The 23,590-nt window shown below is 48.7% G+C and overlaps 7 protein-coding genes across 7 annotated transcripts; 5 read left to right on the top strand and 2 right to left on the bottom strand.

Moving 5' to 3' along the window:
• Nucleotides 1-2,317: 2,317 nt before the first annotated feature.
• On the top strand, nt 2,318-4,058 carry N7517_006494 (uncharacterized protein; the record flags this gene model as incomplete). The annotated part of the gene is made up of 4 exons (XM_056724224.1): nt 2,318-2,612; nt 2,664-2,783; nt 2,833-2,917; nt 2,969-4,058. The coding sequence occupies 4 exons, from the start codon at nt 2,318-2,320 to the stop codon at nt 4,056-4,058; spliced, it is 1,590 nt and encodes a 529-aa protein (XP_056580474.1).
• A 613-nt stretch (nt 4,059-4,671) lies between these two features.
• On the bottom strand, nt 4,672-10,080 carry N7517_006493 (DNA topoisomerase 2; the record flags this gene model as incomplete). The annotated part of the gene is made up of 4 exons (XM_056724223.1): nt 4,672-8,376; nt 8,430-9,554; nt 9,610-9,939; nt 10,003-10,080. 4 exons carry the CDS (start codon nt 10,078-10,080, stop codon nt 4,672-4,674), a joined length of 5,238 nt encoding a protein of 1,745 aa, XP_056580473.1.
• A 2,107-nt stretch (nt 10,081-12,187) lies between these two features.
• N7517_006492 (putative GTPase activating protein (Evi5)) lies at nt 12,188-17,656 on the top strand (the record flags this gene model as incomplete). Its single annotated transcript, XM_056724222.1, has 8 exons — nt 12,188-12,529; nt 12,593-13,203; nt 13,266-13,622; nt 13,690-15,033; nt 15,704-15,975; nt 16,025-16,637; nt 16,688-17,522; nt 17,576-17,656. 8 exons carry the CDS (start codon nt 12,188-12,190, stop codon nt 17,654-17,656), a joined length of 4,455 nt encoding a protein of 1,484 aa, XP_056580472.1.
• Nucleotides 17,657-18,010: 354 nt separating this feature from the next.
• Nucleotides 18,011-18,419, top strand: N7517_006491 (uncharacterized protein; the record flags this gene model as incomplete). Its single annotated transcript, XM_056724221.1, has 2 exons — nt 18,011-18,136; nt 18,198-18,419. 2 exons carry the CDS (start codon nt 18,011-18,013, stop codon nt 18,417-18,419), a joined length of 348 nt encoding a protein of 115 aa, XP_056580471.1.
• A 498-nt stretch (nt 18,420-18,917) lies between these two features.
• On the top strand, nt 18,918-19,109 carry N7517_006490 (uncharacterized protein; the record flags this gene model as incomplete). The annotated part of the gene is made up of 1 exon (XM_056724220.1): nt 18,918-19,109. The coding sequence occupies one exon, from the start codon at nt 18,918-18,920 to the stop codon at nt 19,107-19,109; it is 192 nt and encodes a 63-aa protein (XP_056580470.1).
• Nucleotides 19,110-19,387: 278 nt separating this feature from the next.
• Nucleotides 19,388-20,383, top strand: N7517_006489 (SDR family oxidoreductase; the record flags this gene model as incomplete). The annotated part of the gene is made up of 5 exons (XM_056724219.1): nt 19,388-19,463; nt 19,513-19,571; nt 19,624-19,998; nt 20,049-20,246; nt 20,300-20,383. 5 exons carry the CDS (start codon nt 19,388-19,390, stop codon nt 20,381-20,383), a joined length of 792 nt encoding a protein of 263 aa, XP_056580469.1.
• A 219-nt stretch (nt 20,384-20,602) lies between these two features.
• N7517_006488 (glycoside hydrolase family 92 protein) lies at nt 20,603-23,222 on the bottom strand (the record flags this gene model as incomplete). Its single annotated transcript, XM_056724218.1, has 6 exons — nt 20,603-21,182; nt 21,239-21,922; nt 21,975-22,792; nt 22,847-22,956; nt 23,008-23,040; nt 23,096-23,222. 6 exons carry the CDS (start codon nt 23,220-23,222, stop codon nt 20,603-20,605), a joined length of 2,352 nt encoding a protein of 783 aa, XP_056580468.1.
• Nucleotides 23,223-23,590: the final 368 nt, after the last annotated feature.

Below are 23,590 nucleotides of genomic sequence, written 5' to 3'. Positions count from 1 at the left end.
ATGATAGAAGCGAATCTTTCGACTGGTTGAAACTTTGATTTAGTATCGAGTCTTGCAGGCTCATGTGGCCATGAATGCTCCATTTATTCCTTGTTCACGGTCGAGACCTTGCTGTCAGGATACCACAGCATCCTCAAGACTCTACCCAGCTCTAATCTGAACGATGAGTCTTCCGACTTCTTGATAAACATGTGAAAAGAGGAACCCCCCAAGGGCAACCTGAAAGAGTCAATGTTACTTAGGGGCTCAATTATACTTTACGGAAATCAATAAGAAAGGAAAAATAACCGCTAGAAAAGGCCTAAACACCAACAGCAACATCCCAATTGAGACATGGTTTCTTACCCCTTTTCCAGAAGCCCGGGATCTGAGACGCGTCGCAGATGGGGGACACGCATGTCCAGGTTTACCGCTCTTTTGGGGGTTTAATAGAGCCCGTTCAGCCAGCACCAGAGTGTCTAAGACATTGGAAACCAGTCTTCGTTTCTGGACTCTCTCAGTCTCGGCTGTTGGGACTCTTTGCAGACCGACTCCAATGCAATTGAGCCCATCTCCCCTCGAAAACTAGCCCGGTTGGGTTGGCATCTAGTTCACTCAGTCCTCGACCTTTACAGTCTCTGACTAGATTGCATAGCGTCCGGCGTCTATATGCACCGTTTTCTGCAGTGCTCTGTAATGCTGCTGCCCCGGCCCGGCACCGATTGGCGGATGGACCCCTTGTACCTGTTGGAAGTCTTATGCAGAATCAACTAGACTTGCAGGTGGGTACAATAGCGGGTTGCAAAACGGACTGGGAGATTTCAGTATGGTACTATGGTATAAGTCGGTACAAGTAGAGAAAAGAAAAAGATACGGGCAGGAAAAGTGGGCTACAGCCACCAACGTGTCGGACTGCTGCATAGAAGGATGCATGGAAGGTTCTTTGAGGTCGTTATTATGTCTCTCTTGCCTCTGTGGGGCCAATGTCTCTGCTACATGCACGCCCTTGGACTTCAACTAGCGGTCTAGTTGACAGTGCCAAGGTTCTTACATTATGCATCTTTCAGGAAGGTGGGAAGGTGAAGAAGTGCAGTATAAAACTGTCAATAGATAGCAAAGAACCACTCCATTCTTTTTAGACGTCGGAATGTGTTTGTATCATTCAGCCTTACCCCGTCAAATGTATAGACCGCTTGTACAGCCTAGTGCACACTGTATAGGCATGGAAGCGTGGGGTGCAACCCAAGCAAAGATCCCTGTCACTTTTTCCAGAATCTTTGATACTGTCAGAAGTCTATCTTTGCAGCACAGCTTTTCTCAGATGCACTTCGCGGACTCGCCAGGTAATGCATGTTCCCGTCCTACAAGGAGTAAGTTGCCCTGCAGCTTGCCGTGGGTCTGAGACCTTTTTGATGCTCATCCTGCCGAGCCACCATGGGGTATGTAGCTTCTCATTGGACCATTAAACTGGCGTCCTAGTGCTCCGGTTGCTGCAGTACCCTAGCTCTAGTCCGATACCAAGGAAGATCTGGCATGGGTTCTTCAATAAGATTCTGAAGAAAAGAAAAGGTGGCACAACGGTTGAGCTCTCTACCCCGGGATATTAGGGCATAGACTTGCGTATAATATAGTAAACCTTTGTACGTACCTATTACCGTAACAGGCTGTTTGCATGCAGCGGTGACTCTCTGCGTTTCCAAAAGGAAATCCAGGATATCCACATGGTCCCTGAAACGGTTGCTGCCATGCTTTTCTTTCATGTTTCTTTTGGGGGAGAGGTTTGAGTAGTCGCAGTCGTGAATGTGAAACAGGTTATGCCTCGAGATGTGAGAAACACAGGTCTCAAATTGTCTATATTTTGTAATTGCTTCCAGGGACATAGAAATGCACACTGCATCATCAGTTCAAAGTCGAAGATCATTGGAAGTTTTCACTTCCACGCGGAGAGACAAACAGCCCGTGGACTCGTCCAACTTCAAGGACCCTTGTGATATGAGAGAGGTAGAGAGATAGAGATAGAGAGAGGCGAAGAATCGGTGAAGGTCATTTGCATTCCGAGAGACACTCTCAGATCCGAGTTCTTCTATTCACCGCTGTCTCCTCGAAAGGTAGTTGCCAACAAACACGCCTGTACTTAGGAAGCTGTACGGAACAAACCTTCGAACAAAGGTCTTGGATTGTCTTGCTTTACTTTGTTACTTCTCACAGGTTTTACTGCCTCTCAATCCTTCTGGAAAACACCTCCTGTTCCAAGAGACATTAAGCTCCTTCTTTCCCCCGGAGACTTCGTACTTCTTCAACTCTTCCCTTCCTTCAAGGATAGCACTTGAACTTCTTAATGCTATCTATCAAATCCCTTCTGAATCCTCAGCCTGAAAGGCGATCTCCGTATCCATTCCCTGCCCGTGAAAAACGGCAGAAGATGGCCAAGGACGCCCCAATTTTCCGTCGTGGCAAGATCCAGGGCGAGTGCCGCTATCCTCCTTGCGAGGAAAGAGATGCGGAGCTGGAGAAGGCTCATAGAGAGTTCTCGTTACGTCCCCTGGGAAATATTGCCGACTATCCTCGTCATATCCCATATGCAAGCGACAAGAAAACCTTCCAAGGAAAGACAGGCCGAGACAGCTTCCATGGTATGTGCCGTTGAACGTGCTTTGATCTTCACCACTGAATCTTCCATCTAGTCTTTCAATATACATTTCAGATACCTGGCGAAGAAAAGGAATGGCATGTTATGTGGGACTACAATATTGGCATCGTTCGGATCACACACCTTTTCAAATGCAATGGCTACTCCAAGGCAAGTTCATAAGACAGTTCTTCGATAAATTCGGGATTTCTAACTTCTTATAGACCACCCCAGCCAAGATGCTGGGCCAGAACCCCGGCCTCCGCGATATCTGTCACAGCATCACCGGCGGGGCACTTTCTGCTCAAGGTAAGAACTTTATACCCTCTGCTCCTACAAAATGATTCCTTGGATAGTAAGGTCTAACACTTGTCTTGCTTTCCACACAGGATACTGGATGCCCTACGAAGCCGCCAGAGCATTGGCAGCGACTTTCTGCTGGAGAATCCGATACGCCCTGACTCCCCTGTTTGGCACAGATTTCCCAGCCATGTGCATCCCCCCAACGGACCGCACATCTCACGGCCGTATGATCATCCCCTCAGAAATTGTTCAGCGTGCCACCAACACCTCCAACTACTATCGCTCTTTGGAGATGAAGCACAGCACTGCAGCCAGCTCCCCCGCGATCAACGAGCCTTCCTCAACTCATACCCTTCTCCACGGTATGGGATTATTGAGCCGACAAGATTCCCTGACACTGCCACCGCTCAAGATTCCACGTACCCAGTACGCAGAGAGCAACCCCAGTGCCCGGGACTCCTCTATGGAACCTTACTGCATGTCACCCAAGAGCCAGTCGCCCATGTCTACCTTCACCCCCATCAACCCCCCACGCAGCTCCAATGCCATGCCTCGCTCGCGGGTCGAGTCACCTCGTGATGTTCTCCGTGCTCTCTCAGACGCTATGCGTCCGGAGAATGTTGCTGGGGGTATCAGTGAAGACAGTGACACCGACAGCGATGGCTCGTCGAACATGTATTCCACTCCAAACTGTCCTTCTATGGATGGACGTATGGGAACCGACAAGCTCGGCCTCGACGAGCCCAACGATGCGTCAGAGGTGCCTGCTGTGCACAGCGACTTTGAGGACCTAACTGACTCGGATGATGATTGGCAAATGGACGATGCTGACGATGAAGACTACCGTGGACCTCCTCTCAAGAAGACTGGTGGAGCTTCATTCAGCAAGGACGGTGATGAAAGTCCTGCATCCCAGACTAAGAAGTATCCCAGTCGGAAATCCCGAGCTGCGCGTCCTCAGTCGTCGTCTCACTTCACTCGTGAGGTCAAGGCTGCTGAAGCTCTTCTTCGTCTGCACATGAATGAGCTTGAAAGCGTCGGGGCCGAAACCGAGATGGACGATGACGGAATGGCCTCGGCTTCCGAATCTCGCTCTCTTGATGGTGATGAATCTCGTAGTCGTAAGCGACGTCGTGCTTCGCTTTGACTGAGTACGCTAAAAATTTGACATGGGAATGGCGTTTATGGTCTAGGAGCTGAAGGTTTTTGTGTGGTGGTGCTGTCTCTATGCATTTTGTGAGGAATGAGTGCGTGGTTTGATGATTTTACTTGGAGTTGAGGGATTGCAGGATTGCATGTTCAAGTTGATGTCCTTTTCATTTGATCGAGAATCTTGAAGGATTAGCTGGCACTGGGAACTCTTCTAGGATTGTCTGTTCGAGGTTACAATGCAACTTTGTTTTCTTCTTATGAGATTGGACGGCGTTAGGTGTTCAATGGAAATTCGAAACACGAAGTCTTTGCCCTATATTTGTCTTATTATCAGCATTGTCAATAATCACATTTCTCTAATATGAATGTAGTCAGGATTAAGAGAACAAGAGGCAGACTGAACATAAGATACTAGACGCTACTAAAAGACTTACGAATGAAAATATTAAAAATTAAACATCCCGTATTTGCCTTGCATGCACTGGCTCTGCCAGATCTCTGTAAAATACTAAACTAAGACATGGAGATGAAAGAAAATAAAAACAAAATAGAGAGCATTGCAAAACAAAAGCAGAACATCACAAATGGGCATAGCACTATTCCACTACTTAGTCACTCTCATCTTCGTCCTCGTCAAAGTCATCGGCTGACGCTTCTTCGTCGCTCTCATCCTCAATGACATAGGACTTCTTCAGCTGTGTGGCACCGCGACGAGCAGGACGGGCTGCAGCGACACGACGGGGGGCGGGAGCGGGCTCTTCCTCGTCCTCCGAAATATCCACATTCACTTTGCCCGCTGGGGAATCCAAAATGTCGTTAGCCATTGCGTCGATGTCATCCTCCGAATAATCATCCGCAATCTTCTTGCTTGCCTTGGCTTGCTTCGAAGCATAGGCCTTGGCCGCTGGGGACAAAGCCGGGGGAGCAGACTTGGGGGCGGGCTTGGGAGCTGGCTCTTTCTTGGGGCGACCACGGGCCTTTGGCGCCGTGGTGGCAGCGGCCTTCGGGGCAGCCTTGGCTTTGGGTGCGGCCTTACCCCGAGCAGTTGGCTTGACTGGCTCATCCTCCTCCTCCTCATCATCGTCAACCTCTACGACCTTAGGAGCAGCCTTTGGCGCAGCCTTGGCTTTGGGGGCAGCCTTGGTTCGAGCAGTTGGCTTGACGGGCTGGTCCTCGTCGTCCTCATCGTTGTCGTCAAGCTTGACTTCCTTGGGCTTGACCTGGATGGAGCGCCGTGGGGAGTTTTGAGGAATGAGCTTGCTGTAGTCAGTCTCATCCGGATCAAAATCGTCGTTGACCTTGGAAGACTTCGCGGCAGTCTTCACGCTGGCACTGCTTTCCGAACGGGGGCGCTCCGAGAAGAGTTGTCGAGAATCGGCGCCGGAGTCAGCCCCAATGCCTTTGACCATCATGCTAACGTCTCCAAGAAGATCATCACCGTTGTCACTGTCAGAATCGCTAGGCGCTGAGTACTTGACAGGCTTGCGAGCGCGAGAAGACGCTGCGGGCTTGGAAGCCTCGGACTTGGCAATCTCTAAGAAATCGTCATCCGAGTCCTCTTCGACCTTGGCCTTGGGCTTAGGTCCTCGTTTAGCCACCGGTTTGGCTGCTGCCTTGGCCGCTGGTTTGGGCTTTGGCGCCTCATCCACATCCACATCCATAGTGTCATCAGCTGGCTGAGCTGATGCGCGCGAAGTTTTGGGAATGTCATCGATATCTACAAAGTCGTCCTCTTCTTTAGGCAGAGTCTTAGGCTTTGAGGTAGCACGGCTCTTCTTTGGAAGTATCTCCATGTCCATGTTGAATTCGTCATCCGAGTCAGCAGTTCCATCTGCTGCAGGCGATGGGGTTGGTTTGTTCGAAGATTGATTGAGGAAATTCATCAGGCTGTTTTTGGGCTGCTCTTTTTTCTTGGCCGCGGCGGCCTTCTTCGTCTTGGGGCCCCCGAAGTCTTCATCGTCTGGATCATCGCCGTTAGCAGCCTTACGCTTGCGCGAAGCCACGGCGCGACCACCACCTGTGGGTAGCTTGGTCGATGTGCGACGGTCCAGTCTAGCCACCTTGCGGGCTCGACGATCCTCATCCTCAAGCTGGAAGCGCCACTCATTGATGAACTCCTCCAGATCGTGGGTCCAGATGTCCTCTTTGGACAGCTTAATCAACACATCGACCTCTGTTTCCTTCTCACCGATCTGGCGACGGAGCTTCTCCACCCGCTCTTGGGTCAGCGACCACATAGGCATACCCAGAAGGTAGTCGAATGAACTGGATAGCACTTCAGCGTCAGCCTCATCCGGCTCCTCTTCTCCTTCTCCTTCTTCTACCACAGGCTCAACTTCACCCATCTTGGCCGCCTCAGCTACCTTGGCAATTGGTCTGAAGCCCTTGTCCTTGAGCTCAGTGATTAGAACAGGCTTTTTCTTCTTGGAGATGACCAATTTGCCATCGATAATCATCTGTACGAAGCGAGCTTGGTTGCTCAGCTTCTCCAGCTCTCTCTGTAGATCGGAAAGCTGGAACTGCTTGCGTCGCTCGTAATATTTAAGACGAACGACAAAGAACTCCTTCAGAATGTCATCGACAGTGGCGTACTTGGTGATGCGGCCCTCGGGATCGAACGCCACCAGATTGGTTGTTGCAATCGTCTTGGTCAGTTTGAACTTTTCTTCCAAGCCTTCGGTAAGAGCAACCTTCATGTGTTTCTCATCGAGTTGGATGATGAAGTGGACCTTGGTGTGAGTGTTGTAGTCCCTGTAATCCTTGATGAAGGATGGCACCTTCTCAGCCTTAATGATTTCCTCCAGCTTGTCCTTGAAATCCTGTGTCCAGCTTCGAATAGGCAATTCGGTGATCTCGACCTCCTTCTCGCCACATTCCCTGATAATACCGCTAAATTTGTATCGATCCCCACCAATGGCCACAACCTCACCAGTGAACCCACGGAACCAAGGCTGCATCGGCTGAGTAGGCTCGCCAGCCATGAGGCGCTTGAGGTTGTTCACAATATCCTCAGGATTGTAGTTTGGGATAGAAGAACTCCAACCAGTTCCGATACCATCCGCGCCGTTGATCAAAATCATCGGGACGACAGGCACAAAGACCTCGGGCTCAATCTTCTTGCCATCGTCTTCATTGTACGTGAGCAATGGTTCATCGGCCGCATGGAAAACCTTGCGTGCAAAGGGGGACAGGCGAGTGTAGATGTAACGAGCACTGGCACAATCGTTACCACCTTGAAGTCGACTACCAAAGTTTCCACTAGGCTCCAAGCAGTTGAGATTGTTGGAGCCAACAAAGGTCTGGGCAAGACCAACGATAGTCTGCTGAAGGGAGACATCACCGTGGTGGTAGGCTGTCATTCCGGATACATGACCTGCCAGCTCGACCACCTTCATATCCTTCTTCAGGTTGCGGCGGAAACAGGTGTGAAGCACCTTGCGTTGACCTGGCTTCAAACCATCGACAACGGAAGGAATTGAACGTTGGTTATCCGCCATACTGAACAAGATGAGCTCCTTGTTGATGAAGTCGGTGTATGTGATCTTCGCCACTGAATGGTCCAGATATGTGCCAGGTTTGTATTGACGAAGCCACTCTTTACGCTCATCTGCCTTCTTTTTGGAGAAAGCCAGCTCGATGAGTCCAGCTTCACCCTCTTGCATAGTGTGGAACTCCTTGAGATGACGATCAAGGTCGCGGAAATATACCTGTGCATCTTCCGTGGTGCTAGTTCCCAAACCCTTGTAGTACTTATGTTCCCAGCCGCGTTCGTGTTTGTGGGCTTCACGCCATTCATCATGCTCGGGCATGGTGAAGAACGACTTCTGCTTAGTCGGGTTTTTCGGGTCACCCTTCCAAACTTTGATGATAGGAGTGATGAACTCAATGAGGAACTCGGGAATCTTGAGCAAGCTGGGGAACTGTGCTTGAAGGAAATTGATGAGCAAACCCTTGATGTGACTACCGTCGTGATCCTGATCAGTCATGATCATGAGATGGCCATATCGAAGTCCCTTGGTCTCGGTGTACTCCTTCTTGTGCTGCAAACCAATGAAGTTCTTGATGCTTTGAATTTCCACGTTCTTCGAAATTTGGTCAAAAGAAGCATCGCGGACATTAAGAAGTTTTCCGCGCAAGGGGAAAACACCAAACAAGTCTGGTCCAACGACTGCTCTGCCTGCCATGGCCAATCCCTTGGCTGATTCACCCTCAGTCAAAATGAGAGTGCAGTGGTGACCCTCTCTGGTGCCAGCTTTGTTGGCGTCGACCAACTTCGGGTTGTTCATACGCGTGCGTCGGCCGGTATCACCCTTCTTCAAGATCTGATCGGCTTTTGCTCCGCGAAGTGCAGAATATTTGACATGACCTCGGTCTTCAAGACCTTCTTATAGAAATCCTCATCAAGAGGACACTTGCTACCGAACTGACTGGCCTTTGTCGTCAACTGTTCCTTAGTCTGGGAGGTGAAGGCCGGGTTGACAATCAATGCCTTTACAAAAATGAAGATGTGGTTCCGAATCTGTGCCGACTTCAGAGTTGCTCCAGACTTGTTCTTCTTCTTCACCTGGTCGGCCAAGCGGGTACAGATCTGATCGGCGATGTAATTGACATGTGTTCCGCCCGAGGTTGTTGCGATCGAGTTGACAAATGAGACTTGTTGGAACGAACCATCCGAAACAGCGAAACCAATTTCCCATCGAGGATCGGGGCTGCATGTAATAATTTCATCCTTTGAGGGAGGACCGTCATCACCGCGCTCCTTGCGAATGGCTTTGGTGTACATTTCCATGTACTTTCGGAAATTGCGAATGGGGACGCGTGTGCCGTTTAATTTGACGGCAACATCGGCGGTACCCGCCAAGTCGTAGACTCTGCGCTTCACCAGGGCTTCGAAGTCATCGTCGATGCCTTCCATGCCGAATTTGGCAAAGTCTGGCTTGAAAGTGACCTTGGTGTAGTCATCTCCCTTGGCGTCTGTGATCTTCGCCTTGCCCATCTTCGTCATGTTCTCGGTCCAGGTTTGCTTATACTTCTTCTTTTGGCGAGAGTCCTGAGTTTCGAGATTGAACTCTGTTGAGAAAACGTTACAAAGCTTGGCACCGAAACCGTTGCGACCTCCAGTCACCTTCTGCTGGCTATCATCATAGTTGGAAGAAGTGAGCAAATGGCCGAATATAAGTTCGGGCACATAGATCTTCTCTTTGGAGTGAATCTCGATAGGGATACCACGTCCGTTATTCCACACGCTAATTTCACCTGCCTCGCGGTCAATTGTGATCCGCATCTCGTTCATGTTCTTGTCGTTGTGCTTGTTATCGGCGGCGTTGACTACAATTTCGTCAAAGATCTTGTAGAGACCAGGGACGAAAGATACATCGCGGTACTCCATCGACTCGGTTCCGGAGTTGTACACCCACATCTGCTGCGTGGTGCGTTCGGTGGATCCAATGTAGGTATCGGGACGTTTGATAATGTGTTCAAGTTGGGTGAGCTATATTAAAGCATAGTAAGTATCCGGCCAAAATCGCATCTGCACAGAGACTTACTTTCTGGTACTTCTCTGATGCATTTCCACTCTTGCTCGCGCTGTCAGCAGCAGCGTCTCCTCCGTGGGACTCATTTTCGACATCCGCAAGAGGCTTTGAGCCGGCTCTCTTGGGTGCAGCCGCTTTCTTAGCCTTAGGAGGGGTGTGGGAAAGCAGAGAATCAGCATCGGACATATGAATATCGGACAGTTCGTCCTCGCTGTCGGCCTTGGCCTTCTTCTTAGCGGCTGGTTTCGCAGCAGGCTTGGCCTTCAATGTAGTCTGTGTGGTCTTTTTGGCGGCAGGTTTGGCGGCAGCAGCTTTCTTAGGAGCCGCTTTGGCTTTGGGTTTCTGAGAACGTTTAATGTCAGTAATCACAGTGTCGGGGATTGTCATATTGGGGGCAGTTCATACCGGTGCGGGCTCGGGAGCAAAGTCAGAGCTGCCTCCGTCATCCTCGAAGACCGAGTCTTCCATCATGGACTCATCCATGATAAATATGAGTAAACAAATAGAACGCGATAGAACGCTGTCGGGGGTAAAAAAGAGCCTAAGTCAGGCCTCAAAAGTTGGAGCAAACGAATGAAGCTATCAATGTTGAAGAACGGATCAATCAAGCTCCGGCATGCTCAAGCCGGAAAAGGGTGAAACGAGAAGCAAAAGAGAAGAAGTGAGAGAGATTACGCGGAGGGGCCTGTTGTTTTTTTGCCCGGGGAAGTCGCGACTGACAGGGGGCGGTGGGCAGTTTGTAGCCACTCGGATCATTATTATTCCTCACCGCCTAGAAACGCGGCCCGAATAGGCAATTCACAAACAAAAGAACGGAAACAACAAGTTCCCCTTTACATGTTTTGATTCACGTCAATTCAGTGTGAGATAAAAACAAAATCTATCTATAGATGTGTATAACTGGAATATTCCTGGGATGACAGATCCCTCAATTTTATTCTTATTTGGATGTCACAATTGATGTCAGTGCAAATAGTGAAGATCTAAATATAGTTTGATGGGTAAAATTAGAGCAATAATCTCTAAATGTCAGGTCTGACTGAATTCTATTTTCTATCCCTTTTAACATAGCTGATGTATAAGAAACCTCTCATAATCTACGTAGGGAGTCAATTTATGTTATACAGGGACCCTTCAATGATAAAGCGACTACCTGGGAGACATTGTGCACTTGGTAGACTACTCATGACTATTAATGCATAAAGAGATATACTCACCTGTGATACTATGTGTAGTGAGTAAAGTACTAATCCCAGCCGCGGGGTTGTATGTGACCCTTGCGTGACTCTGGTTACAATGTATAGTATCAACAGTCGTATCAACAGTCAGACTATGAATAATAGTAGTAATAGCCATTGATTGGGATAAAGTCACATGCTGTGATGCATGGCACTATGTATTGACCCAATCTGCTTTCTAGCGGACATAGGGATTGGGGTTCACATAGATATGTAGCCATAAAGCCACTCCGAAAATATACGCAGTTATCGCAGAAAATAAGTCAAATGCCCGTTGAACGGAATATACAGTCTTAAAGCCGAGGGTCACACAGTTACAAACAGCGGTTACTGACTCGTCTATACCCCGTAGTCCGAAAAGTTCCTAAAAATCTGGAAAAGTGGGTTGGAAAATATCCCATTGACAGGCGGACCGCATGGACCACACTCTGTGGATAAATGGTGTGAGCCCTAGGGTGTGGTACAGAAGTCTGTATGGAGTACTCCGTAATAATATAAGTAGACATCAAATCTGTATATAATCCTTTCGAGTCACCCTTGGAATGTATGGTTTACAATATAAGCACAACGTTGGCCAGCCTCAATATCGAGGTGAAACTGACACGCCAGGGGGTGGTAATTGTATTTCAATATAAGCCCGGGGGTTTCTCCAATCAATTCGGCCATATATACAATACTAGCCAATAAAAACCAAGGCAATATTACAGATGGACCTGTGGATGTATCTAAAATACAAGACCGTACAATAACGGTGCCCCTTGAACCTTTAATCTTCCAAATATGAGCTGCAGTACGGAGTACCTGCAGGCAATATGCAGAGATAACGGGAATCGAGACATATGTAACGGAGTCTGCTCCGTACATGTACATTAGTGCTCATCATGACTATAAGCATACTCTAGGATTAATATACTTGAAAACCTCCGGTACCAATTTGGTTAATGTGGGGGAACCCTGGACAAACATATATGGAATCAATACTATCTTATATCTGATACAATATACATAATTTCTTCCAAAATGCCATAATATATTCATTTCAATGGTCAAACAGTCGGTGTATGAGGAGGATCGACGGGGCCGAGACTCCACGAGGGGAAAGCTAAAGGGGGGCTAACGAAAGTGGGATCTCTCCTGACTCCCTTTTTTCCTCCAGCCTTTTCTCCTTGTACTGGATACAAGTCTAGATATCTAGGTCCATTTCTGTAAGAATTGGTTTTCTTGAATACTTGTGTGCATTATGCAGTTGAAACCCTGAAATATTCCCTGCTATCCTCCGATATCAAGATTGTCAATAACGCGTCGACACCTTTCCACCATTACTCTATTTCCCTATCGCGTCACACGTCAGAATGGAAGGTTTCGAGCCATCTCCCAGCGCTCACGCGCTTAACCATGACTCCATGGTCACCGTCGCGTTATCCGATAACCAGTCCAGTTCAGAGCACACCCAACCGGATTGGCGCACTCTTGACATCCCTCCAACTCCAGTGGAGATGAGCCATCTTGAGAAGGAGAGTGAGGACTCTTTTGGACCGGTGCCATTACAGGACGCGGCGAGAACCACTCCTACTCCCGAAACCCCAGGTGTGAACAGGGAGAGGCAGACAGGCGAAATGTTTGACAATGAGGTGGATTGGGAGAACCTTGATAAGACAGAGGAACGAGAACCGCGTGGGGAGGGGTCCGATGAAGTAAGTCTGATAAGCTGTGACAGAATTCTAGAATGGGTGCTAACATTCTTAACCTAATTTTAGTCTACGGCCCTACTCCTCGCTCGACTCGAACAAGAAAACAACGCTTTAGCGACCAACCCCAAATCCGGGATAACAGAGGTTCCTGATGGCAAGATACACCAGCGGCAATCCCGCTCCGAGTCTCTACACCAGATCAAGCGACTCATTAAGGATCCCACTCGGGCAGAGCTGCGGTACTCGCAGCTACCCCCTCCTCCGATGACCGAATTAGAGTTTTGGGCTGCACTTGTTGCCGATTATCATCAGACTGCCCATCGTTTGCCGACATTGACCTCGAATAAGATTCAAGGAGGTGTGCCTCCGCCATTGCGAGGAGTGGTGTGGCCTAGCCTAGCGGGCGCACGCGATCCTAATCTGTTGAATGAATTCCAGAGACTTTCGGGTGAAAGCAGTCCTTACGATGGCCTGATTGGAAAAGATATTGGTCGCAGCTTTCCCAATGTTGAAATGTTCCGCGACCCGAACGGCGAGGGCCAACAAATGCTCGGCCGAGTATTGCGATGCTTCAGTCTTTATGATACCAAGATTGGCTACTGCCAAGGTCTTGGATTTGTGGTAGGCCCTCTACTCATGCACATGTCAGATGCTGAGGCCTTTTGTGTTCTTGTCCGGTAAGTCACCGTGGACGATGATATAACTTGGAGAAGCCGTCCTAATGCATCACGTATTGTAGCCTCATGGATCATTACAACCTCCGAACTTGCTATCTTCCGGACCTTTCTGGTCTCCACCTTCATGTTTATCAGTTCCAAAATCTTCTAGCACGTCACAGGCCGGTCCTGTTCCAACATCTGGAAGCACTGCACGTTGAGCCGGTCTACGTATCGCAGTGGTTCTTATCATTCTTTGCGGTGGCATGTCCGCTGCCGATGCTTCTCCGAATTTACGATGTAATTTTTTTGGAAGGCGCATGCGAGACTTTAATGCGAGTTGCACTTTCCCTGATGCAGCGCAACGAGAAAAGAATTTTGGCTTGCAGCGAATTTGAAGACGTGATGCAACTGTTATTATCTCGAAGCTTGTGGGACACGTGAGTTTTTGGCACCGCACAAAGCGAATCTTGGAAACAAAGAAACCCGCTAACCCGTGATATTCAGATATGCCTTCAATGCTGATGATCTTGTTAATGATTTCGTGTCTCTCACCCCTCTCGTGACGAACGAGAGTCTTCGAACTCTTGAAGCCAGCTACCACCAATCTAAAGGCTCACCAACGGGACCCTCCCCGCAGATGCAGGCAACGGCTTCTGGCTTCCTTGGGCGACTATGGGCTGGCTCAAACTCTCACAATTCGGTCAAGTCGCTTAATCCGAATACTAACCGGTCACGTCAGAACAGTACAATTCGTCGCTCTACCTCCAAACAGAGCCTTACATCTACTCTCAACTCCATTGAAACTACATCCGACGCAAGTACCGCTGCCACTGAACTATCAGCGGGTGCAGCTAGCGCCGATAGTCAGAAATCGCGCGTTAAATCCAACATGTCTTCACATCACAAAGACCGCGACCTCCATACCCAAATTGAAGAGCTCTTGATGGCGCTCAGCGATCTTCAGCGCCAGCAAGCCAACCTCACACGTGAACTGCAGCAGGAGAGGGAGGAGCGGGAGGAAGACCATACACTGGCCAAGGAGATGTTGAACCAAATCAGAGAACAGCCGACTGAGACACAACCGGCCGAATTAATAAACAAAGCGCAAACACGTTTTGAATCGGTCAAACCGAAGCGTGTTTCGATCACCCAAACCAAACTCCAACTCAATGACGATGTTACTCGATGGAAGGAAATGCACGAAGTGGAAGCCGGTCGTTGCTTGAACCTCACCCGGCGCATCGACGATTTCGAACAGGAGAACTCGTCCCTCAAGGAGCAATTACGAGAAGCCCGGGGCCGGATTCAAGACGGTCATCGGGATCGACAGCGGCTCGAGCGCATGAACCGCGAGCTGCGTAACCTCAAAACTCCTATATCCGAAATTCCGCTAGACACAACGTCTTCTTCTGCGGTTGACTCTGGGGAGTCTCAATCTCCCACTAGTGGTCTGCGCGAGTTCAAGCTAGCCCGCACCAACTCGGCAAAAAGCCCCACATATAACAGACGGACAAGCAGCCTGGGTCTGCAGAGAGTTTTGTCGATGGAGAGTAATAAAACTCCCCCGGACGACACGCTGCTCATGGACTTGGTTACTGCCAAGACGGCAGAGGCGGTTGCTAGGCAGGAACTTGAGGAAGTAAAGGGCAAGTTGGACGCATTGCGGAAAATGATTAAGACCCAGGCGGCAAATCCTGAAAACCGCCATTCCTTTGTTGGACTATCGCAGTCGCGGATCAGCTTGGCGAATAAATCTCCCACTGAAGGTCCGAAGACACTTGGAACACCACCCAGCAACAATGGCGGGGGATTTTTCAGTGGATGGGGTCGACGAGCTGGGACTGACTAGTGAAATCCCATTCTGGAAGAAATACGTGTAACCATATTGGAATGCCTGTTTGATATATTGTTACGGGCTGCTATTGGAGCTGTGTTTTTGTCCGTATTACTATTTGAGTACATAGCGATATGATATCAAGAGTACATATTCTTCATATTCCTGGATTCTCTAAAAAGTAGGGCTACAAATATCAAAATAGAGAAATAGCAGATCCCGGGGTATCCGGATCCCGCCAAGTGCTGAAAATAACAGATACTGACTTTGAATCACAAGCCCTGAAGGACTGTACTCTGGCTAAAAGACGTAGAAATACTATGTTTAATATTCCCTCTCCCGTTCGGGTCTCTCGGCAGTCTCCATGCGTTCGCTCTCTATTGGCCGAACAAACAGATGAAGACGAGCCAAGCCACTAGGCATCAAGAATCAATACAAAACATGAGATCCCCCCGGAATAAATATTTGGATTTTGCAGTTTCTAGCTTCTAATGGATTTCTTCGTGGTACTGAGGTGGTTTTTCGCTTCTTCAAGGCGTTGGTTCGCTGTCGTCGCCCTGTGCCTGGTCTTTGTGATCTTTTTCTATTCCAGAGATGCTCTAGTAGTTCCATTGCGGGTGAAGCTGTCAAAGTAGAAGATCCCTCGTTTCTCCCCCCTTATTGGCCCATTCTGATTTGTATCAGCCCTCCCCCTACAGCGCCCCCTACGCCCCCTACGCCCCCTACCGACCCTACCGACCCTACTCCTACAGAATCTATTGACCCGTTCCCGAGCGATTATGCGGGTCAATATCGAATTTCGCCTCAAGTGATCAACGACCCCTATCCACACTATGATGCGGAAGGGACATCGACGTCAAATGGTTCTTACCAGCCATGCATTGGACCTGGCGGGCAACCCCTGACTCGCAAAAATGAAGATATGATGATGAGCGGGTTTCGTTGGAATACTTCAGGTGCGAAGAGGAATATTCTAGACGCCGACAGAAAACTAATCAGAGGCAGATTTCCCAACACCAATTTTTGGATCGTATGAGTCGTGGAATTTGAACAACAGCCTCTGTGCCGATCGCTACTCCCGATATGGCGCATATGGTTACCTTCAGGGCAATGCAACCACTCAAATCCACGATTCGCATAAAAATGGTTCCAATGAGACCGTCGAAATAGACTGGAAGATGGTCGACTGGGCCAATTTGCAAGATCAGTGTCTGCAGCGCAATAGCGATCGATATCGCACGCAACCATCTGAAGAAAAGATTGTCGCTCTGTACAAGTCACTGGACAAGGATTTAAAGCCCCGCGAGCCCTTGAACGAAACAAGCAAGATCCAACCCCGGACAGCTGTTATACTGCGCTCTTGGATCGGTATGAAATACACCAAGAACGACTTGTATCATATTCGATCTATGATTATGGAGTTGGCACTCTACTCGGGTGCGGAATATGAAGTTATTCTCATGATCGACTGCCAGGGCGAGAAATTGCCCACAAAGACTGATCGTGCGGCCTGGAAGGCATTCGAAGAGAAACATTTGCCACAGGAGCTGCGCAGTCTGGCGGTATGGTTTAACGCGGATATGCTGAACGCTTGGTATCCTGCGATTGAGGTTCATGTGTATGTGTTCACGCACTGAGAGCTAGACTGTCTTGCTGACATTATATTAGAGCGATATTGCAATATTTCCAGCCCACGCAAATCTTCTCACGACTACACCCTCAATACGACTACATCTGGCAGTTTGAGATGGACTCGCGATATACCGGCCATATGTACGACCTTTTACACAAGGCAACAGAGTTTGCGAAACAGCAGCCACGAAAGTATCTGTGGGAGCGTAACTCTCACTTCTATATTCCCGCTGTCCACGGCACCTGGGAAGAATTCACGAAGAAGGTGGATCAGAAAATGCGTGGCCATGACAACGGCACTGTTTGGGGTCCTCGACCCGCAGAAGGCATCGACATCAAAGGACAAGCCATTATGCCACCTGTGCCACACCCATCAAACGAAACAGGGACATGGGGTGTGGGCGAAGAAGCCGATCTGATCACCTGGTTGCCTCATTTCAACCCAGTTGGTACGGAGTGGCCTTTCCGTGATCGCGTCTTCAATTTCCCTCAAGACCAGGAGACCCCACGCTGGGCAGCTGTCGTGGCAATGTCTCGCATCTCGGCGCGACTTCTCGCCCTGGTGCATAACGATAAGGTGAAATCGGGGGTCGGACTCGCTTCTGAGATGTCTCCTATATCATGGGCTTTGTACTATGGTTTGAAGGCGGTTCAGGTTCCTCAACCGGTGTACCATGATTCCAAATGGGACCCGGAAGAATTGAACCGTCGCGCCAACCCGGGTGAACCTGGAAAGGTCAACGCTGGAATGGACAGTATCTGGAGTTGGGGAAAACATGATGATATCCTCTACAATACGACGTTTATGTTTGACTCGAAATTTGCAGAGAGGTTATACAGAGCCTGGATGGGCTATGACAGTGCCAAAGAGGTAAGTTCTTGCTATTGCGGTCTTTGACATATTCTGGTGCTAATTGTGTGCAGTGGGAGAAGGAAAACTCTCGACTCTGTCTTCCTCCTATCTTTTTACATCCAGTCAAGAACATTGAGTCCGTGAAGACATAGGGTGTTTGGTTCTTCGCTTGTCGAGCGCTTCTCAGTGGCTTCTTGTTTTGACTGTGGTTATACCCCAAATTTGATAGACTAATGTATGTAAAGAGGAAGGGCCATTTGAATCAGAATAAAAGAATATGTACACTATTGCATTGCGGCATAGGGCTATGTTAATGTCCATGTAAGTTGAGAGCGAGGCTTTCTTGCTGGTTGTTTGCTATCAAGTGACACTATAAAAGCTCGTCCTCGATCTCTCACACTTTACTTCTTCCTCCTCTCCCTCTTCTAAGCAACAGTCAATTATCACGAAGCATTCACAGTCACTTGTAACTACCTACTCATTACACCTTCATTTTTCGAGTGAAAATGGCTCCAAAGCAGCCCACGAAGGCCAGAAAAAGCCCAACCAAGCCAAAGGACACCAAAGAGTCCTCTGATTTGAAAAGACAGATCTTGTTCCTGTGGACCTGCCACAAGGTCTCGGATGTCCACGTCAGTGTTTTTCCCGGTTCACTGAACATCTAACCATTATGCTAACAATATCAACTCACAGATTGACTTCCCGGCTGTCGCCAAACACTTTGGCATCAAGAACAATGCCGCTATGATGAGATTCAAGCGCCTGAAAAAGAAGCTTGATGCAATGGAAGCTTCCATCAAAAGTGATGACCAGGACCAGGACAAGGATGATGACCAGGAAAAGACTCAGATCAACAAGGTCAATATTGAAGATGAGGACTATTCCATGGATGAAATTCCCCCTGATAGCGAGTAGGGAGAGAAACCCGAAGGATGTGGGGGACAAGCTGGGAACTTGCAGATTGAGGCTTTATGCTGCTCATAACATTCGGAGATACATGGCCTTTGAAAACGCGTGAGATTTAGCGCTTCTTTGCATTGTTTTCTTGCAGATTGAGGTTTCATGTTACTCATAATATTCGGAGAAATATCACCTTAGAAAGCGCGTGAGGTTTGGCGCTTCTTTGCATTATTTTCTCCTTTATGAATCTTGTAGAAATACAGTAGAGGCGAAGCAGAGGGTTACCTGGAAGACTGCAACTATACAGATATATGAAGCCAGTGATTGCACCAGAAAATCTACCAGAATAAGATGAAACTAACACAAGGGGGAGGAAATATTCAAGAGACTACCAAAAAGACACCACAAGGCCGTATAAGTGGGCGAATATTTTTGTTTCCTTGGATCCAAAATCTCCCTCCTGTCATCCGCTTTCTTCTCTTCCTCTCCACCTCTCTGGCCCCATCTTTGACAATGGAAAATACCAAGTCTAACGAAGCCCTCGCCCTCCTTTGGGCCTACGAGCTTACGAGGGAGAACAAGCAGTTGTTCAAGGGACTCAAAAAAGTGAACCGACGTCTCGATGCCTCTCACCCAACCACGTCAGCTACCCGTGCCAACGGTTCACATCAAAGCAACGAGAAAGTGAACCAGCCAGAAAATTAAGGGCCTCACTGGACATTGAGCAAAGTAGACTGATTCATGATCATCAGCGTTACGTCGCTTTCGGCAGGAATTGCCCTAATAAGGTCTGGCCCATTTTTCGCTGCACGAGCTGCAGGAGGAAGTTGCGATGATTGGAGAACACGGAGTTGGCACACGGAGATGACCCGATGTGGGGATAGAGGGGGGGGGCTGACACGTCTCAGACTCTCAACTTCTCCCTTGAAGCTTCGATTGTTGTTCATATCATTATCACGAGTGCAAGAAAGCTATACGACAAAATGGTCCTCGCACAACCCCCAAACCAGCATGTCATGAAGGCCTTCGACCTCACAGGCAAAGTCGCTATTGTGACTGGTACGATATCTTCCGACATCAAAAGCGTCTCAATAACACTCTCTCACAGGAGGCGCTCGTGGAATCGGTCTTGAAGTCTCGAGAGGATTGGCCGAAGCCGGTGCAAATGTAAACCATACTACCTGATACTACAAAAAGATCAAATTAACAAATTGCAAAGGTCGCCTTGATCTATCACACATCCAATACCGCCGAGACAATTGCAGCTGAAATTGCATCTACTAACAACGTCCGCGCAGCAGCGTACAAAGCCAATGTGGCCATTCAGTCTGAGATCGAGGGGGTTGTGCAACAGATCGCGAAGGATTTCGGGAAACTTGATATCATGGTCGTCAACTCTGGGATTGCCTCCAACACCGCCGCCGAAGATTACACGGCCGATCAATGGAGCGAGATTATGAAGGTTAATCTTGATGGTGCTTTCTATTCTGCCCAGGCCGCTGGCCGGATATTCAAGGAACAGGGTCGTGGAAATGTTATTTTCACGGCCTCTGTCAGTGCGACTCTGGTCAATCTCCCACAGAAGCAAGCGGCGGTATGTTCTCTATCGAAAATGATCCCTTCATATCGCTCATCCCTTTATAGTACAATGCGTCTAAGGCGGGTGTTGTTCAGCTTGCCAAGTGCTTGTCTGTCGAGTGGGTTGACTACTGCCGAGTCAACTGCATCTCGCCTGGATACATCGCTACCGAGATTCTGGATACTTTCCCTAAGGAGTGGCGCGATAAGTGGTTCGACTTGATTCCTGCCAAGAGAATGGCTGAGTCTTATGAGCTGAAGGGGGTAAGATTCCACAGATCTAGCTCCTCTGGAATTCGACTGACAACCTTCTTTAGGCCTACGTGTTCTGCGCCTCGGATGCGTCTAGTTATATGACTGGTGCAAATGTCGTTATTGATGGAGGATACACACTACCATAGGTTCACTAAATAATGATGATGTCTCGTGATTTGATAGATCAACGGGCTATATTATGTTTTCAAGTTAAAGATGATCGAACGAGAATAATGTTGCTCAATGTCCATATTCGGTCCTAGTAATGGCTAAGCTTTACGGAGTTACCCATGTAGTATATAAAGGACAATCCCGGACTGTCACTCTCTCTCAGCACAGTTTCTCCTCAATTGCCAATCAAAAATTCACCGATAATCACTCAAACTCGGCGGGAGATCCCGAATATGAGTTCCCCATTCACTCTCCTTAGGCCCCAGCACAAGTTCAAGAACACCACCGTCAGCGAAGAAGTCATGGGTGATCCAATTCTTGGTCCACGGTTTGCCATTCCACTTAGCACTCTGGATATAGATAGACTTGTAACTAGGGTCGAAATTGATGTTGCGGATAGTGGCAACCTTTCCATTGAGAGCATTTCGAATGCTGACTTCCTTGAAGTAGGGTGGAGTGATCAGGTAAACGTCCTGACCGGGAACTGGCCAGAGACCCATCATGCTCAAAACAACAAATGAGCCCATGGCTCCGCTATCGTCGTTACCGGCGATACCATTGACTGTCGTGTTGAATTGGGATGGAATGTAGAAGTGACTCTGCTTTGCCGAGAGGCCTGGCCGTCCCGAGTAGTGGAATTGATAAACGGGTAAGAATGCCTGTTCATCTCCCACGTAGAGCAAGCCAGAGTCATGTAGATAGCTTAGCCGAGAGGTGAAGGATTCGGCACCGCCCAGCGTCTTGATAAGAGAGCCCATGTCGTGGGGGGCATAGCTGTAGGTAAAGCGTTAGCTGTGAATATAGGCAGAATAAAGCATAAGTAAACTTACAAGGTATACATCCACGCGCTACCTTCATAGGTCTCATGGCCATCAGCATTGAGGTAACACGATGTGAAGTTCAAAAGAGGACTACAAAAGATCGGGTCCTGGTAGCCCCATGTGCCATTCGTGTATCGAGGCTGTAGGAATCCAGTGAAGTTGGTGTCGACCCCATTGATGCTTGACTTCTGGTCAGGATTGTACACATGGACCCAGTTTTCAGACCGTTTCGTGTATTTCTCATAGTCCGCCGGGTGACCCATGCCCTGTGCCATCTTGGCAATGCAAAAGTCATTGTAAGCATACTCCACCGTTCGAGATATACTCCGAGTGTGTAGACCTTGGCCATCAGGATCGTGGTCATCGAAAGGGATATAGCCGAGACTTTTCCAACTCCGCAAGCCACCGCGGCCTTCCACATCCCAATTCTTGGGCTCGATCTCTGCATCCTTGACAACAGCTTCATATGCAGTGTCCCAGTCGATACCTGGGACCTTTTTCAGATACGCATCTGCCATAACCACATCTGCGTTGGAACCGCCTTGCGTCCATCCCTTGCAAAGCGACATGCGACAGTCAGGTAGGTATCCTTCGTGTCTATAGGTATCGACCAAGCTGCGAAGCATGAGGGATTGTGAGAAAGGATCAACGAGGGTTAGCATCGGATGAATGCTGCGGAATGAGTCCCATATACTGAGCGTATTATTAGTATCCTACTCATCTGATTTGAAGCAGGTTAGCTCACCAATAGTAACTGTCATAATACGGCTCGTCACTTTTCCACAGAGGGTTTTCGCCGGTATAGTCTTGGGGGCTGATGAATGTTCGGTATGCTCCACTCCAAAAGACCTTTTGTAGATCTGATGAAACTCCATCTGCATCCACAGAGATGGTATCCAACTTCTTTCGCCAAGCAGATTCAGCAGCGGAAACGGTGCCCTCGAAGTCAAAGTCGGGTTGTTCTCGCTCCGCGTTCGAGCAAGCTTGGTCAGCGCTTATGAAGCTAACGCCAACGCGAGCAAGAATACTGTTGTCTTTGGGGGCGTGAAATCTGGCAAATGTACCAGCCGAGAGAGTTGATGCGGCATTAGACCCGAGTGTCAGCGTCCGCTTATTGATGTTTGGTTGATTTTTCTCCCAGGTGCCTGTGTCACGAAGCTCTGCTCCCTTGAAATCAACACAGACATATGACTTGTAACTGCCAGCCCCGAAGCTCGGGCTGAAAGTACCACTTCCAGTAAGACGCCCAGTTGATCGGTTCACGTCAGCACTGCCACTTGTTCGAGTTTGAGGTAAATCCATCAAATCCAGAAGGACCACTGGACTGAGCGACTGGCCGGAGTTTTCATTGAACGTGAACCGATATAAAGCAGATCGATTTGTGGTTGTCATTTCCGCATGAACACCATTCGCCAATGAAATGCTGAAATATCCCGGGCGAGCTTTAGGGGACTCTCTGTCCCAGACTGATGCTCTGTCCGATTGTTGCCATTTGCACTGGTTTATGTCGTCTTGCGGGCAATTGCCTTGCGCGAAGATAGGGAAATTTCCCATTGATGGGGCCTTTGAAGCGAGTCAGATAGAGCGCATGTTCTCCAATGATCTGCGAAAACTTACGCCACCAGTCCCAGAATCATGCATGTGTGAGAACCCTGTCACAACCTTCGTATCAAAAGCGAAGCCAGCCTGATTCTCGCCTGTTGTGTCCGCCACTGCTTTGGCCATACCTGCATTTGTTAGCTTATCTGGGTAAAAGCACGAAGTATGGTATGGCCTACCAAATGGCAAAGTCGCGCCAGCAAATACATGGCCTATAAGAGCTGTCAGCCCTAGCTGGCAGAAAGGCTTATGGTATTCAGGACAGACCTCCATTCGCGGTACCAATCAAAGGATCGACATATTTCAAGACGTCAGAATCATCTGCCGAAGTATCCTTTGCGGCTATCACATTGGAAACATAGAGGGCCGTTACGATGCCACTGAGAAGCCCCATGCGGAAGGAGGAATGGTGTGGTTGCATAATGAACTCAGGGACTATCCACATTCATACACAAAGAAGAATCTAATAGCAGCCCAATTTACATTGAGACGTAGAAAAGACGCGTTCCTCAGATTTTAAGCTCCTTATTTATGGATTGGCAACAAGTCGCGGGGAAAGCATTCCGGAACAGATCGGCATGTGAACTGCCTTTCTAGGGAAAACAGGAAGGTGCCAGTTACATCCTTGGACATTAGGCCAAATGACAATATGCAGGAGCAATTCATCCGTGGACGTAGCATCGACCCTTGGCCAACATGGTGTCACATCCACCCCATCTGGTCGCTCCGGAATATACCTGCCACCCTCGCTTGTTCCCCACA

This window comes from Penicillium concentricum, assembly GCF_028827145.1.
Source record: "Penicillium concentricum strain IBT 3081 chromosome Unknown utg000002l_segment0_segment0, whole genome shotgun sequence".
In the NCBI taxonomy this organism is placed as follows: domain Eukaryota; kingdom Fungi; phylum Ascomycota; class Eurotiomycetes; order Eurotiales; family Aspergillaceae; genus Penicillium; species Penicillium concentricum.
Note: the sequence above shows the minus strand (reverse complement) of the source record. Positions and strands in the feature narration are given on the sequence as shown.